The sequence below is a fragment of the Haliotis cracherodii genome, unplaced genomic scaffold (genome assembly GCF_022045235.1).
Source record: "Haliotis cracherodii isolate W230 unplaced genomic scaffold, xgHalCrac1.p SCAF_1, whole genome shotgun sequence".
In the NCBI taxonomy this organism is placed as follows: Eukaryota; Metazoa; Mollusca; class Gastropoda; order Lepetellida; family Haliotidae; genus Haliotis; species Haliotis cracherodii.
This window is the reverse complement of record NW_027266264.1, coordinates 80,255,961-80,274,255: the sequence shown is the minus strand read 5'-3', so window position 1 is coordinate 80,274,255 and position 18,295 is coordinate 80,255,961. Positions and strand designations below refer to the sequence as shown.

The 18,295-nt window shown below is 38.9% G+C and overlaps 1 protein-coding gene across 7 annotated transcripts in view; it reads left to right on the top strand.

The window, feature by feature from the left end:
* Positions 1-9,035, top strand: part of LOC139442723 (phospholipid-transporting ATPase ID-like) — a 141,408-nt gene extending 132,373 nt beyond the window's left edge. For all 7 annotated transcript variants that reach the window (XM_071223641.1, XM_071223712.1, XM_071224068.1 and 4 more), the window contains exon 25: positions 147-9,035. In XM_071223641.1, coding sequence (XP_071079742.1) covers positions 147-692 — 546 coding nt within the window. In that variant the 3' untranslated portion in view covers positions 693-9,035. The remainder of the gene's footprint in view (positions 1-146) is intronic.
* Positions 9,036-18,295: the final 9,260 nt, after the last annotated feature.

Genomic DNA, 18,295 nt, shown 5'->3' with positions numbered 1-18,295 from the left:
ATCTACCACATTTGTGCACGAGTTTTAGTAGGCTTTCCCATACATACTGGAAATATGCTATATGGAAATATGTGAGAATTCATTGTGCATCTTGAATCCCCCACCTTTAGATATATCAACTCTGACTTTTTCCATCTGTGTTTCAGTGTGCACTTGACACTTCGTACTGGACCGGGTTTAACCACTTCGTTGTATGGGGCAGCATCATCTACTATTTCTGCTTCATCCTCGCCTTCTACTCCGAAGGCATCAACTACTTATACGTGGGTGTGGCCTTTGAGGTGTTCTCCTCCGCCCAGTTCTGGTTCAGTCTCCTTCTGACTTGTACAGTGCTCATAGTGCCTGTCGTGGCCTACCGATTCTACCAGACGAACATTACTCCATCCCTTGCTGATAAGGTACGGCTACGACAGCGAATCAAGAAGGTTAAGTCACGATCACGTGACCTTCATGTGCGAAGACAGTCCACGATGCGTCGAAGCACAAGGTCACTACGGTCAGGCTATGCGTTTGCTCACCAAGAGGGCTTTGGCAATCTTATTACCAGTGGTATAAACATGCGAGAACGGGCTATAGAGCGGAAAAAGGAACCAGTCACGCTAACAAAGATAACTCGCCATGACAGTCATAAGGCTGCTGGAGCCTCTGGAAATGGAGTATCTGATAACATTATCTTCTCGGAAAAGTTGTGATATCCTTCATGACAAGAACAATATTTTTAGATGACATTTGCCTTGATGTATATATTTGACTGTGCACTGATTAATTGATAATGATTGGTTCTTGGAGTTGGTGCTCATGTAAGACATATGTTGGAATTATATATATATGTATATATATATATATGCAGGAGCAGTTGTCTCCCTTTGGCACCCACTCCAAAAGACGACTATATATAGGTTATTAAGGAGGATTAAATTGACAAACTCAATAACAATAATCAATATTTTTTATCTACATTTTACGATAGACGTTATCTCTGTATTTTTCCTGTTCATGACCACATTAATAGTTCTGCAGAGAATTGAAGGGAGATAACTCTGGAAACTTATATGTTCAAGGACCAACCACATTTTAGTATATGACGATGACGTATGAAGCAGCTGGTTCATCTTGAGACGCAGTGTTGACAGTGATGGATGGATACCTTCATCACTTGTCTGCAAGTGATATTGTGAAATGTGCACAGACGAAACCCAGGGTTTATTCACAAGCAGTGCATAATGACACAGTGTACATATCATACTCTTTACATATGTCAGTAGCAGAGAGATGTATTTAATTGTAAATAATATAATTTTACCAAAACATAATGTTGATCATAATCATTTTTATGTATGATCTGGTTTCAAACCACATGATGTTTCAATGATGTTTTCTCATGTACCACATGAAATCAGTGATAATGTTAAATTTGTTGAAATTAAACGAAAGCAAGCTATGGTTGCTTAATGTTAGAGAATAAATTGCACTCTAAGTGTTTTCGAAAATATAGATGCTTAAAGGCAGCAGCAATCTTATATGACATGTAAGTGTTGGTGATTGTATTCCTTGTGGCTGTTCAAATGTTTAAGTTGTGTATTCAAGTTTTTGCTGTCTGCTGAACGTCTCCATCTTCTTCACACCAGATTCCATCAATTTCCATTGGATGTTATGTCCAAGCACTCCATCAGTAAGGCATATAATGTGTGTATGATTATGCCAAAATAATGTTCTACTTCTAATGCATATTATTGTTATATGCTTTTGTATTCCGGATGTAACGTGAAACTATTGGCTTTAAACAATTTGATAATCCGTCAGTTTTGGTGTTAACATGCATACTCAACCTAAATGCTGCTTCTGTTACACTTTCTTTGGAGGGCGGATCTTAAATTTTGAAAAATGTGAAGTAAAATAAAAATCAGATACTTTTTAGGGGTATTTTTGTAATCCCAAAGAGAACAGGTATGAACTGACTGAACCCCTTCACACCTGTAGATACACCTGGTGACTCGGCTTACGTTAGACAAGATGGCTGCACAGATGGTGGCCAGTTTCAATAATGCCCTCACACAGTTGCTGTGTTCTGTGTGACCTTGAGTCTGTGTCTAAACATAGTGAGGGTCATCATATAGGTACTTATATTCCGAGTACGTCAAACTGACCTGGCTCAAGGCTGGCTCCTCACCTGAAACCAGCCATCGTTTATCACACTGACCACTACATGATCAAACAGAGGTACTGTTAAAAGCTGCATGGAAAACAACTATCATCATCATAAATCTCATTCAAAATGCTTTCTCTGTAGACCATACTATTTGCAGGATTTCAGGAATTTCTCATATTCTAGTACTTGAAATTGTCAATAAAAACAAAGTAAAGATAGAAAAATGGATGGTTAATTGATTATTGATGAACTGAGCTAGAATGTAGGCAGTAGGGAACTTAGATGTAGAGTGGCAGTATTATTATGTGGAGAACCGGCATCTACCATTGTAATAGCTAATAGTCTATTATATATACTTCTAAAAAGGGTTAAGGACCACCCGATTCTTTCAAATTACTATAGTTCATCTGTCGTGGGATTGGTGGTCCTTAACTTGTTTTAGAACAACTGTGTGGACATGTATATAATGAACAATCTCAACACTTGAACAATGCATTTGATTTTCAAATAGGTGTTTAACATTTAGCAACTGTGTAATTGTCATAATGTGCTATTCAATTGTTAACTACTGGATATTTTTTTAGGCTTGATCTCTTCAGAATGTAATTAATTTTTTTAATAATCATTTCTGTATGTTTGAGAGAAACAAATTCATATTTTCTTTATTCCTTGCATATCACAGGAGCAGTGATAGCTTCAGTTCACATCCGAGGGTTACTAAGAAGTGTTGATTGCCATGGCTGCGAAAACTTTGATGTAATATGACACTTGCTTTTGGAAACAAACCAGCTACCTATGATAGACATTTCTAAAAAAATATCAACATATCTTTTATTGTTTTTCTGTGTGTAAATGTTTCCTTATTTTATAACATTGTGAAATTTGCTTTGAATATTGTTGTTGAGAGTGACCTCCCCTTATGTACAATGTCAATTTAGTTTTTTAGTTATTTTGTAACGTGTTGTACTAGGGTTTGGGTCAAGGCTTGTTGCCAAGCACCCACACCACTGTTAGGTCACCTAATATATGGCAACTATATACAAGTTTAATGTCCGAGTAAGATGATGGCAAGTTAATAATGAAGCATTAAAATGTTTTGTGGCAAGAGTCTAAAAAGACCTACACACCTCAAAAATTCAAACAAATGTTGACGGTATGACCCTGTGGCTAAACGTTATTCATTTCAACAGTAGGTATTCATTATTTTTCATTGCCTACTGGCTTTGTCATAAGATGACGGGAGAGTGACTCCGTGTCTGGGTAGGTCACAGTCTAACCAGGATGTCGGACCTCTTGTTCCCCGACCTCCCATAACCCTGATGTATCAGTGAATTCTTCTACACTTGATAAGTGCCAAATCACTATGACTTAACATGAATGTTAATATTGCCTAGGATTGTGAATAAAACAGAAAATAACAATCCTTTTTTTTTGGTACAAAATTTGTTTTTTCATGAGTTGCATTTTGTTAAATTGGGGAAAGAAATACAACATAAATTGATAGATTTATTATAATTATTTGTTTTTCTGCATCATTGTGGAAGCTGAGGTGTAACTTTGTCAATGTGTTTCTTTCATGTATTCACTTAGCTTGCTACTTTTATTGAACTATGTAAGGGACTCTTGTTTTTGTTAAATGCTGGAAGCATCTTATAGGATTTCAAATGAAATTTTACAAAGTTTTATAAAATTTCTGGGAATGTTGTTTTCTATTTCATTCACATCCATATTTGTACATATATTGTCATGACTTTACAGGCGAGAGCTACAAGGTAGTCACATTTTTATGTGTGTATACCGGTATATCACTGTGGGTTATCATGGAGTTTTATGTTTATGTGTGTATATATCACTGTGGGCAGTCTTGTAGTTGTATGTTTGATGTGTCTATACACCACTGTGGGTTGTCACGGAATGTAATCCATATCACTTCTCCCAGTAGAAACAGGATGTGTAGTCCATGTGCATAATGACTTGGATATATGACTCCATTGTGTGGTAATAGTATTCACAAGTTACAGTAGGCCTCTGAAGGATTCTTCATGCTCATATCAGTGGTTTTTAGCTGATACTTCATATTTGTTTCATAAGAAAACCTTGGACATTTTGTGCTAATCAGCAGTTAAAAGTTGGCAAAAATCACACATAATTTGAATATCTTATATTATCCATTTCTTGAGAGCAATATGAATTATATTTTATCAATTGAACTGATACCTCAGAGAACATATATCGGTATATGGTCACTGGGTAAATTATTGAAAAATGTTTCCATGAACTCTTTGAAAGTTACCAATCTTAATTATGCTTGAGAATATTTGAAGACATCATTCATGCTGTCACCAATCACACCTGTTGGCGTACATTTCATTGAAGGAAATAGACGATATAACAGCCATTTCTACAAGATGAATTATCATTTGAATTCATTTTAAATGTACATTTACTGTACATAGATTTGTTGTTCTGTACATAGATATTGGGAACGCCATCTTTCAACAAGGAATGTTTAAGCGTTGATCTATGTACATTGTGAAGCTAGGCCGATCCAGGTCATTTTACACGTATCCAGTGATTGTGTTGATTTCAAATTATTCATATGCAAATTATATGTACTATTTACACACTGTTATCATATTGATGAAACTATTTTTAAACTATTTTGTCATCCTCAGTGTGATACAGAATATGTAAATATTTTCATGTGAATTAAGAAATGTGTTGCCATGGCTGCATCGTATCCATGGTAACCTATATAAATATATATATTTTTTGTTTGTATATTATACACCCTTGTTTCTTTCAGCCAACTCTAAACGTCCTATTCCAACTGAAGCCTGTTCTTGTAAACACTCTTAAGGGGTATGTTTGCACGAATAAATAGTCATAATAATTCCAATGACTGAATGCAACTAAATCATCATGTGATTTTGAAATACTAAGTGCAATTTTGGTGCAGCTGGAAATTTCGTGGTGTATATGTTGTGCTAATGTAAGAAGTAAGAATTTTGTGAATAGTATTTCTAGTATGTCATAATAAGGAGAATGACTTTTTGAACATGGTGATACATAATAAGGACAACATTATTGTAGAGATGTGATGGTTGCCTGTCAATTGTTGAACTGCTTACAAGGGCCTTGGTTTGGCTGAACATGTGCTTAATAAGCAGACACACATACTCTTGACACAGAGTGGTGTGAACATGGACGTCTGTCTGTCTGTGTGTGTTACTCTGTGACAACTGAACTTGCTCCCTTTGTGTTCACAGTATAAATATTCTCTATATCATGCTATGTTTATGGAGCATTGTGCATTCTTTTGTAATGATTAACACCTTTGCTTATCAGTTTGACCTTCAGCAAATGCATATCTCCCTGACACCTACCCCTAGTCAGATGTCCTAGACATAAGAATAGCACATGAACTGACTACCTGACAAGTAATTCTACCTCCACAACCCTGCAATCCGGAACTTTACCCTAACTTTATAACTGACCTTTACCTTAACCACTGACCTTGGCTCGAACACTATCACTAACCTTGACATTACCATTAATCTCATTGCTGACCTTGGCTCGAACACTATCACTAACCTTGACCCTTACCATTAATTTCATCACTGACCTTGACCCTTACACTAAAACTCAACCCTGACCTTGACTTCAACTGAAACTGACCTTGATTCTATCTCCACTTCTGAAGTGAACATTAGTCAAGCCAAATCCAGCTCCTCACCTCTCTGCTAACTCATCCATACATTGAGTGACAATGATGACTATACACACGCCATCACCCCGACTCCTCCATCCTCATGTGGGATATGTACTTCGTATCTATGTGGTGAGTTCTGGTTATTTCCATTGAGGATGTATGCAGCTATCATAACTAGGTTCATCACACTTCAGATGCAAGTCTACAAGTAGCATATACTGAAAATTGTGTGCTCACTACAAAAGAATTTCCAAAAATCTATTCATGATCCCTAACATTTTTCGTTCAGTATATATACATACCAGAGGCAGTCCTTTTTTGGCATGGTGTACATCCTCGCCTGTCTGTCATTGCTAGTTATCAGTCACCACAAACACCATCCTATTTCATTGATAGCAGAATTCGCATCCAATATTCCTGTTCAGGTTACAGAAGGTCAAGTTGGTAGCTGTAGTCATGGAAAAGGGGCCATCCATTTAAATAGCGGATATGACCATGTAGCGAATATGACCAACAACATTGACCAGTAAACATTTGTCTACCAATATGTCTAAGTAGCAGATATGTCCAAGTACTGATAATAATCAGTTATGATAATATGGACCATTGAGCAGCTATCTGTTAGCTACTAGGAATCAACAATGATAAAGACATGCCTTGTCCTGTCTTTGCCCTCATCTTAGTATTCTGTCACTGTCTACCATACACCCATAATCTGTGTGAGACACAGCGGAGAAACCACACATGATGATACAGGGAGAGGTCATCTGCATGTGGTCCCTGGTACAGGGAGAGGTCATCTACATGTGGTCCCTGGTACAGAGAGAGGTCATCTGAATGTGGTCCCTGGTACAGGGAGAGGTCATCTACATGTGGTCCCTGGTACAGGGAGAGGCCATCTGAATGTGGTCCCTGGTACAGGGAGAGGTCATCTACATGTGGTCCCTGGTACAGGGGGAGGCCATCTGAATGTGGTCCATGGTGCAGGGAGAGGCCATCTACATGTGGTCCCTGGTACAGGAAGAGGTCATCTACATGTGGTCCCTGGTACAGGGAGAGGTCATCTACATGTGGTCCCTGGTACAGGGAGAGGCCATCTACATGTGGTCCGTGGTACAGGGAGAGGCCCTGTCAATGTGGGCCCTGTCAGTACAGTACAGCAAGATATCTATGCTTCTTATCAGTTTCTTGTGAATCAGTTTGTTCTCATACATTGGATGTCAATAAATTGTACTGTCAGTGACATTTGTGTAAATTATTTGATGAAATTATGCATATAACATGTTGTTACATTGCTATGCTCTTTTATGTTTTTTTAGTGTTTTTTTAATTGTGCACAAAGTCATATCATTTCTTCCATTTGTTTCCTAGTTGTTTTGTTCGGGAAACAATTTCAATTGTTTGGTATCCATCTGTTTATGTTGCCATGGGACCAAGATTTGTTAGGTGTTTTCACATTTTGAAGAGGCTATATTTGAAATATTCCACACTTTTTTTATTGTAAAAGCTTCGACTTAAGAAATTATGTTGAAAACTCCCAATTTAATTTCAATATTATTTTCAAGCTTTAAGCATGAAAATAATGTAACAGGGACTAAATGGAGTTGTTTTACAAACATGTAATGTTTTATGTTTCTTGGGTAAAGCCCCTTTTTCTAATATCATGGTCGGTATTTTATGCCGACAGTGAAGTCCCACATTCTGCACCCAACATACAATGTCATCCTGACCAACCCTGACGAGCAGCTCTGTCATGGAAGAAAATGCCTGTTCATGACAGTAGTTTATCATTTCTGTAACATGTCCTTGACTCGGCATCAGCCCTGTGGGTTCCTGGTTAGAACAGGTCCCCAGCAACCTATACTTGTCATAAGAGCTGACCAAGGGATAAGGCGCTTGATGTGGTAGATTGTGTGTCATCATGCCTCCAAGTTGGGCCTTGCTCATAACATCGATCTCTGGTTTGTCTGGTCAGACCTAGTTTAGTTATTCATAGGCTGCTCTGATATTGGTATATTTCTGACTGTGGCATTTGTCCTCAAGTAAATCCAATGCATAATCACCATCCAGCGCTTGTAAGAAAACTGCATGTCAGCAATACAGAGTTGGGGCAAATGGGTGATCGTGGTCATCGTTGGTATCCTTGATGGCTGAGGGGTGGCCCAGCAGATCAAGTTGACTTCCTTCAACTTGGATGTACTTGGGAATAGAACTAATTGATGACCATGACTGTGGCTTGGAGTGACACCCTCACTATCGACCATTGGTTTGCCAGACAGGTTGCCATGTTAGGTTAACATAGGGCCGACTGTGGTGACCTACATATTGGGGGCATGTACTTTGTGTGTTCCGGCAGTGTGAGGATCATATTGGGGGAGTGTTCTTTGTATGTTCCAGCAGTGTGAGGATCATATTGCGGGCATGTACTTTGTATGTTCCGGCAGTGAGAGGATCATATTGAGGACGTGTACTTTGTATGTTCTGGCAGTGAGAGGATCATATTGAGGACATGTACTTTGTACGTTCTGGCAGTGAGAGGATCATATTGAGGACATGTACTTTGTACGTTCTGGCAGTGAGAGGATCATATTGAGGACATGTACTTTGTACGTTCCGGCAGTGTGAGGATCATATTGAGGGAGTGTACTTTGTATGTTCCAGCAGTGTGAGGATCATATTGCGGGCATGTACTTTGTATGTTCCGGCAGTGAGAGGATCATATTGAGGATGTGTACTTTGTATGTTCCTGTAGTGAGAGGATCATATTGAGGACGTGTACTTTGTATGTTCCTGCAGTGAGAGGATCATATTGAGGACGTGTACTTTGTATGTTCCTGCAGTGAGAGGATCATATTGAGGACGTGTACTTTGTACGTTCCGGCACTGTGAGGATCATATTAGAGGTGTGTTTATTCCGGGACTTGAGGATCATATCAGGTGTGAGGATCATATTTGGGGGTTTGTACATTCTGGCACTGTGAGGGTCATATTTAGTGTGTACAGGATTGTCTCTGCACTATGAAGATCATATCACGATGTATCAGTTGCTTGTCCTGACAGTACACTATGTTTATGTCCCATCATGCTCCTCCTGACTGCTGTTAGCCGTTTATTGTAACATTCTCAAATTTACAAGTGATTTTTTTCTGAGATATGGCAATAAAATGAATTATTTTCAAAATGAGTTTGTAATTTATTGCACTTGATTTGTTGCAAGTGCTGGATGAGATAGCAGCCGGAAAGCAAGTGCAGCAGGTATATTTGGTTGACCAGTGTCACCTGGCCAGGCTGTCATGATGTCCCTACAGACCACTCTTTATATAGAGACCGGGGTGGTCGGGTAGCCTTGTGGTTAAAGTGTTCACTTGTAACGCCGAAGACCTGGGTTCGATGCCCCGACATGGGTACAATGCGTGAAGCCCATTTCTGGTGTCCCCAGCCGTGATATTACTGGAATATTGCTAAAAGCGGCATAAAACCATACTCACTCACTCATATAGAGACCACTGGCTTGTCGATTACTTGTACTGCACTCCTAAGGGCTGTGACGGTTGTCTCATGCAGTATATCTGCAGTTTCCGGGACAACCATACAGTATATCTGGCTAACTTGCAGTTTCCAGGACAACCATGCAGTATATCTGGCTAACCTGCAGTTTCCAGGACAACCATGTAGTATATCTGGCTAACCTGCAGTTTCCAGGACAACCATGCAGTATATCTGGCTAACCTGCAGTTTTTACAGGGCAACCATGCAGTATATCTGGCTAACCTGCAGTTTCCAGGACAACCATGTAGTATATCTGGCTAACCTGCAGTTTCCAGGACAACCATGTAGTATATCTGGCTAACCTGCAGTTTCCAGGACAACTATGCAGTATATCTGGCTAACCTGCAGTTTCCAGGACAACCATGCAGTATATCTGGCTAACCTGCAGTTTCCAGGACAACCATGCAGTATATCTGGCTAACCTGCAGTTTCCAGGACAACCATGCAGTATATCTGGCTAACCTGCAGTTTCCAGGACAACCATGTAGTATATCTGGCTAACCTGCAGTTTCCAGGACAACCATGCAGTATATCTGGCTAACCTGCAGTTTTCAGGGCAACCATGTAGTATATCTGGCTAACCTGCAGTTTCCAAGGCAGTCTAATTTTCCAACTGGTTCTTTACTATCAAGGTATCTTCTCCCAGCCGGCTGTAACAATGGAGGCCACCTCCATATACAAACACAACCCTGGACAGTTTATAAAATTGTTTATTTTGCATCCACTGCACCAAGACAAGTTGTGACAGATACAAATAAATAACAAATCCAATGTCTGAATACACAAACATTTAATTGAAAGATCACATGACAAGAAATATACATGTTTAAAAATTGACATATGGATCTAAAAGTGCACTCCATAACATTGTCAATAACAGATTGCTGCAGGAAGGGGAGTCTTGTAGGTTTTGTAGGGCGAGTTCCTGGCTCTGAAACAACACTGTCTACGCAAGTTACATGTCTCGACCAAGAATGAGAAATATGCTGAAGAATAGGGTTGTTTTTCTGAGTGACGTGTCCTGCACATGCATTGATGAATGGTTGTCATGCCAGCTGACTATTGGGGCTCACAACTCCCTACTATTTACACAACAGTGAATATTTGCTACTTCGTGGCCTCAAAAATATCTAATTTTCTGAAACTTTTCTGAACAAAGCAGTACAGCCTGGCTAGTAGCTGAGGTAATGTTTGAATATGTTTAACGTTTCAAACCTTTGTACAATCTTGTACAATCTTGTACATGTCAAACATTTTTCAGTATAAGGTGCATCCTGTCAGTTTGGATCATAATGATATATATATTTTGCTATGACATCAGCATCATCGACCCAAATGGCGAGTTCTACAGACCCAGTGTCTTGTAATGATTCCTGGAAATACAATATCATGTAATAATGTAAATCTCAGGATGCCAACTTGAATTGTGGCTTTAGAAAACTAACTTACAGATAAGGGTTCAAGATTTTGTTGAAAGTGCAACTTTGTTAACTCAGACTAGTCTTTCATCAATGTTTCATTAATACAATAATTCTGTCAGGAAGAAAAAACCCCATCTGTTCTCAAACTAATAACTTTGTTTCACAGTTTTGTAAACATAGGAATGGAAGATTTGAAAAAAGTAATTACAAGAAAGAAAAGCAAATGCTTTGTTAAAGTTCAGCATGTGAGAGACTGACATTCTGACACACAGCAGGAACACAATTCCAGTGAATAGTTACTTATCTAAATCCATACTGTTTTACTCACTGATGAATAGTCAACCACATCCTGAACACTTCGTTAGGGCGTAACAACCCGTGAAGATCCAGGTTAGAATGGGACTTCAGTGACCAATGCTTGTCGGAAGAGACGACTATGCTTGCTGTTGGAGGTGACTAATGGGATCGGGTGGTCAGACTCGCTGACTTGGTTGATGCATGTCATAGTATCCTAATTGGATGGATCGATGCTCATAATGTCAATCACTGGATTGTCCGGTCCGGACTCGATTATTTACAGACCGCCGTCACATAGCTGGAATATTGCTGAGTGCGGCGTTATCAACAAACTAAACTTAGGGCATAACAATACAGTGGCATCCCTCCTGGATGGAGGACCCATGTCTCTAACACGTGCCTAGTCCACTCATCTTAAAGCTACCACATAGCAACGACTGTGTGTTAAATATCACAAAGAACCATGTTCCAAAGAGCAGTGGAAGTCCTACATTCACTGTAAAGATGGTGTTGCTCAAAGTCTTGTCAGAAGTTAAATGAAACTAAAAAATACCATGTTTATTCAGTTTGTATTTTGAACCCTATAAAAAGATACCAGAAAAATTAGTTCCACTGCCCACCATCTCTTGTTCCACTGCCGGATCTCTTGACAAGACCCCCATCATCCAGGGACTGTGAGGAGACCTTGAAGCTGCCCTATGAGGAGTTATTCATAGACATACACTGATGAACAGATACTTTGAAAATACTCAGACAGACACAATAAATGATTGATAACTAAACTTTCAACACAATCTTTTCAAAGGTAAGGTGGAAGGCGCTAGGCAATTCATTTTACAATACCTCTTTCCTTAAATTTGCTGTTACTGTTGTTGTTAGTGGTAAAAGATGAAGAAAGGGATGAGAGACCATTGTGACATAAAAGTGAGTGAGTGAGTATGGTTTTACGCCGCTTTTAGCAATATTCTAGCAATATCACGGCGGGTGACACCAGAAATGGGCTTCACACATTGTGCCCATGTCGGGAATTGAACCCGGGTCTTCGGCGTGACGAGTGAACGCCTTAACCACTAGGCTACCCGACCGCCCCTGTGACATAATAAAGCAAGCAGCAAGAATAAATGAAGGTTCATAATTCACTGATGGCCTAAGGAAGTCCAAGCAATATCCTAGTAATATATCCTTCATGTAAATCTTTATATGAAGGGTATTAGAATGATTCTACAGTTTCACTACAAGTGTTTACAAGATGTCAATAAAATCATCTTCCTAGGCTAGAAGTTGCTGTAGCTGGTTGTACAGAAACAGGCAGAACATTGACACAAACAGGTGACATCTATTCATATGTATTGTTCAGATGTGTGTTAAAGATGAATGGGGTGTGTGAGTGAGTTTGGTTTAATGCCGCTTTTAACAGTATTCCAGTTATATCTTTGAATGTCAGCTTTATGTGGGAGGAAAGCCCGAAGTGATGCTGATCTGAGACGTTTACCACTTCGGTGAAACCCACGAGCATGGGTATGGCGCTGACAAACCTAGAAACATAATCAGGGTGAAACGGGATTCGAACCCACAATCATAGGTTTCTGGCATGCCAAAGGGACTCAACTCTGCACAGCGAATCGCAGCACCTTAGACGACTAAAGATGAATGGACATGCTTACACTAAAAATTAGCATGTACCCTTAACATGTAAGGTAATAACAATTCATTTATACCATGGAAGTCAATTAGCATGCACCCTTAATATCAATTGACATGTTCCACTGATATCAACTAGCATGTTAACACCAATGTACAGGTACTGTTAACATCAATGTACAGGTACTGTTAACACCAATGTACAGGTACTGTTAACACCAATGTACAGGTACTGTTAGCATCAATGTATAGGTACTGTTAACATCAATGTACAGGTACTGTTAGCATCAATGTATAGGTACTGTTAACACCAGTGTACAGGTACTGTTAACACCAATGTGCATGAACTATTAACATCAATCATAATGTTCCATTGACATCAATTAACATGTTCTATAACAATTGTTAACATCAATTAACATGTTCCATAACAATTGTTAACATCAAATAACATGTTCCATTAACAATTGTTAACAACAATCAACATGCTTCATTAACATCAATTAACATGTATCATTAACATCAATTAACACATAGCATTAATGTCAGTTAACATGCTTCATTGACATCAGTTAATATGTACCATTAACATCAATAACATGCACCATTAACATCAATAACATGTAACATTAATATCAATTAAGATGTACCATTAACATCAAAATCACGTCACGGGATAATCACTTCAAATGTGAGTAAATGTTGAAAAAGTGTAGAACTAGAAATATCTAATTTTCGATGATGAGAAGTGCATCTCTTCAGCTGTGCAGCTAATGCTGGTGCCCTAAAGTCAGGACTTTCAAACACTGTACAGTGATTATTATTGTAAAATCGTACAAAATTGTAAGATAACTCGACAAAAAGAGACAGTTTAACTCTGTGGAGTTTGAGAAGTGGACAGTAAATGATGGATTTAGGGTCTGTACTTGGAAGTCAGGGAATATTCAGGTCATAGTATGTTCATGAGTGAGTGAGTGAGTTGGGTTTAATGACGCTTTTAACAGTATTCCAGTTATATCGCGGCGTGTCAGCTTAATGTGGGAGGAAAGCCTGAAGTGATGCAGATCTCAGACCCACGAGCATGGGTATGGTGCTGACAAACCTAGAAACATAATCAGGGAGAACCGGGATTTGAACCCACAATCATAGGTTTCTGGCGTGCCCAAGGGACGCAACTCTGCACAGCGAATCACGGCGCCTTAGACGACTGGGCCACCCATGCCCCCGTATGTTCATGAAGTACCATCTTCTCATCAACAACCATCAGCAGTCTCAGGTTACACTGTGTCTCTAACCAGTGATACACTCCATGCATCAACTGGCCCTAGAGATGGAGTCTTTGGCAACAACAGTGGAACCATCAGGCACAGGAGATAATGGACTGTCAAGGTCAAGTTTCCACCCTTGCCAAACTTGGCTGGACTTTTGGGCTTCATTGTAGTGCCACCATTGGCTCTAACGAGTTATGTCCCTTCTAAGTCCTTCCTATTGACCAATCAGATTTCACCTCTCATATCACTTGCATTGGCTTCAAACAAAATGGCGGCACCTGGTCAAGATGATCTGATTGATAATCAAGATCTATACCATAATAAAATGGTTCTTACTTTGTGAAGTGCATCAAATCACATGAGCACCTTGATTAAAAACATGAAAAGGTTGGAAAAAATATCTGTTGACGCCGAGTTGGTGGTACACATGTTTACAAATCCTGCAATCGACCAAAATCTGCAGGGCAGTTGACAGAGCGGATGTCGATTTCGTTACGCGATTTTGATTGGACTATGTAGGCATAGACCCGTTAGTCCAGCCAAAATAAAACATAATTCCAGCCTGGTTCAGCAAGGGTGGAAACTGGACTTTTACAGTTAGTTACCTCCCTTGCCTGGGGAAGATGCAATGGAACTTTTGTTTTGCTGGATTTTCCCCTTTCATATTATGCATAAAATAACCAGTATACAGTTCCTGCATAGTTCCCCTGATGACCACATTCACTAAGCCTGAGGTACGACAGACAACATGTTGTAGTACATACAATGGTTTTTATAAACACATTTACATCTTCCACATATTGAGTTCTCTAGGGCAGGGTTCCGACTACATGAAATACTTTCTGATTATAGTTTCACAAAATTCAAACCTGATCAAATACTGTAAATCTTGAAATTAACGCGAGCATGAATTAAATTCGAAAAATGCAAGTAGTCTGTGCTCGCATGTTTAAACATCACATTTATATCAACAATAAGACATTTTGGATAGCAGAAATACCAACTTAGACATATGCTGATGTATCCCACACCACTGTTTATTGAGCACCACTTGTATATAAAGTATATAAACAATGTCATCTAAACACTATTTACGTCCTGTGAATTGTCACTGCTGGGGTCAAGACAAGAGTTCTACTCACTTATGTCATCACTGATCACACCTGCAAGTCCAGACAGACGCCACCCTTTGTTCTTCGCGACTGTGTCAAAGGCCGACACGAGCCAGCGCGCATGTATTGTTTTTGCGGAAGTACTTTACTCAGCGCTAATAAGCGGTGCTATTTGGTGTGTGATTGGATTAATGTAAGGTTGGATTAAGATGAGGATTCTAAACCTGACTGAGGACATCTTTAGATAGAAATCCACTGATGCTTGAGAGGAGGGGGTGTCGCATTCATATTGAGTCGCATTTTTGTCTAGGGTCCAGTGGTCGCATTTTTTTGGAGACGCATTAATTTCACGATTTACAGTATATACTTCTGGGCAGGAAATACGAGGTCACCAACAAATGAATCATGACAGAACTGCATGTCACACTGTATTTTGTTCAATCAACAGATGACACATAAAAATTGGAAAATTAAAATCTGTTTTTGCACCCAACAGTAAGTTACTTTGACTTGAGACGACTGTAAAATTGTCTCTCTTCAGTCTGACATATACAAGCTGAATCCCAGACAAGGGCATCGTCAGTCACAACAGTCATCACTTGTTTGTAAACATACGAGTTAGTAACTGTAAGAGTTCTCCCTTCAGCCCCGGTTGCTCAAACTCCTTCCTGGCATATAACAGCTTTGTTATCCTCCAAACATTTTCACTCCAACACTAAATGTACAGACATTAATATTTGTGTGTACATCTTTATAGTGAACTGACAAAAGGTTATGACTGACTTACTATTTCCAAGAAGAATTTACATTTGTTTAATTGTTCAAGATAGCAGACTAAGGTAAAAAGCACCTTACGTCCCTCTTACATTCTCACTATAAAAATTGCATGATAGTTGACATGAAATAGAAATTCAAACTGACAAATATACAAAACAATTTAACTGGGGAAGAGTATTTACCGCCATGATGGTCATCACTTGTTTGTTATCATAACGCCTGGCTGCTGCAAGCTCCTTTCCAGCGCGTGACACCTTTGTTACACTCTCGGTAACATCGCTGCCACCAGTGTGGGCGCGGCCATTACAAGAATCTTGAAATTTGCCCTCTAACCCCAAATGTAGTAACGTTTCTACTTTTGGTTATGTATTTGGGAATGCCATCATATTTCATTTTGAAAAGGTTTACGACTGACCATGTTTTCCAGATGAATTTACTTTGTTGTTTGTATAATCAGATTGGTTGGAGATTGCAGACTAATGGAAAATCAACCAACTTCTCCCTTACATTCTTACTATATCAATAAAAGATGATAGTTTTAATGAAATAGAAATTCAAATTGACAAGCAAAGAACAGTAATTTATCAGCGGTAAGTGTATTCGGTGTCACGACAGGTGTCATTTGTTTGTAAACATAACGGTCATTCGGTTGCGAGTTCAACTCCAAGCATTGTTGGGGCCACCTATCACAGTGGGGAGTTTTGACTGGTGGCAGTGATAGTATAGAAAGCTCCACGACAGGGCTATTGCTGTGAGGAGCTTGAGAGCTGCTGACTACTAGAATTGTCTCCCTTTAGCCAGAGCTGCTGACTACAAAAATTGTTTCTCTTATGACAAAAAGAATCAAAAATGGCCAAACACATTCAGTAAACGGAAGTGCCATGGTTTCCCTGTGCCAGATCTGAACTCTTGTATTGATCAAGGGATTCCTTTGCTTGTCTTGAGGAAAATACACCGCCACTCATTTTTCAGGCCAAAATGAAACAATGGTTTAGACACAGTTAAAACAGAAACAAGAGCTAAAACAGCTTAACATTTACTCACTGATGGTAAAGGAATATAGATCCCATGTTACCATAGTTACAGATTCATTGTACAATGTGTGACATTTCTGTATAAAATCCCAGTTAAATACTGTATGGATCTGACATAAAAAAACATACAAATGAAAGTAAAAATGATTCTAGGTACAACATAACAAAGAAATAACTTAGGTTTTTGAACATGTTGAATGCCATGTTTAAGATACAAGAAACCACAGGCATCACATGTGTGAAGAAATCTGTGACATGTTTTAAGTTACACCTGAAGATCAGAACATAACCCTTATCCATTTACAGGTATGACATAAAATGTACATTTGACAAAACCCCACAAGGTACCACACATTTAGAATTTAAGACAACAAAAAACAGATTTGATGCCTTCTGTTTTGTTGCTTTCTCTACATACCTAAAAGATATAAAAAAAAACGCTATGAATTAATCATATCTAAAATGTTTCAAACATCAAATTAAAAAATTAAATTTTTATATTACCGTATTCAACATAATAAGTGCCCTGGCTGCTCTCAAAATTAGAAATAGGGGGCTCTTATAAGAATATTATTTTGGTGAAAAAAAACAGAGTTGAAAGATCGTAAAATTCGTGGTTTATGCTGACAGCCTGAAATGTTTATATACGACAGATATATTTTTCAAGAATTTTATTTCCCATTATTAAGGATGCATATAACACACGTATTATACACGAATAAATAAGTATTGTGAACATAGATCAATCGGAAAGGGTGCTAATTGGGATTGTTCACAAGCCAATATATTAGCAAATATCGCAGTAGGTGCTTATTACGTCGAATACGGTATATAAAAAGGATATAATGTTCAAAGGGACATAACTCTGACAGCAAGTTCCTCGTCTGACATCAACTCCTAAAAAAGTTTGATTCAAAGAAATCCTTTTCAGGAAATATCACAATATCAACACTCCACAAGAATTACTCTCAAAGTGCACACACACTTAAAACATTTCCTTCTTGAACCACCGAGGGCCGACACCAGGTGACCATGCACTGTAACACAGGAAGAAGGACACTGCATCGTCTGCATGTACCTGTAGTCGAAGCTAGGGCTGGGACGACTCCAAATTTACTACCCGGGTACCCAACCCCCTATTGCCCGACCCTACCCGGGTACCCACTGCACATCTCTAGAGTAGGGAACAAAATGTCTGATTGGTAATTGTATTACCGCAGCCCCGGCTAAAACTTTTTAGATACAATCAGGTAATGCGTTCACTGAAGTTGACTGAAGCTTTATCTTTACTCAAACATATACAAGTCAAAGAAATGTGTGCATCATCAGAAA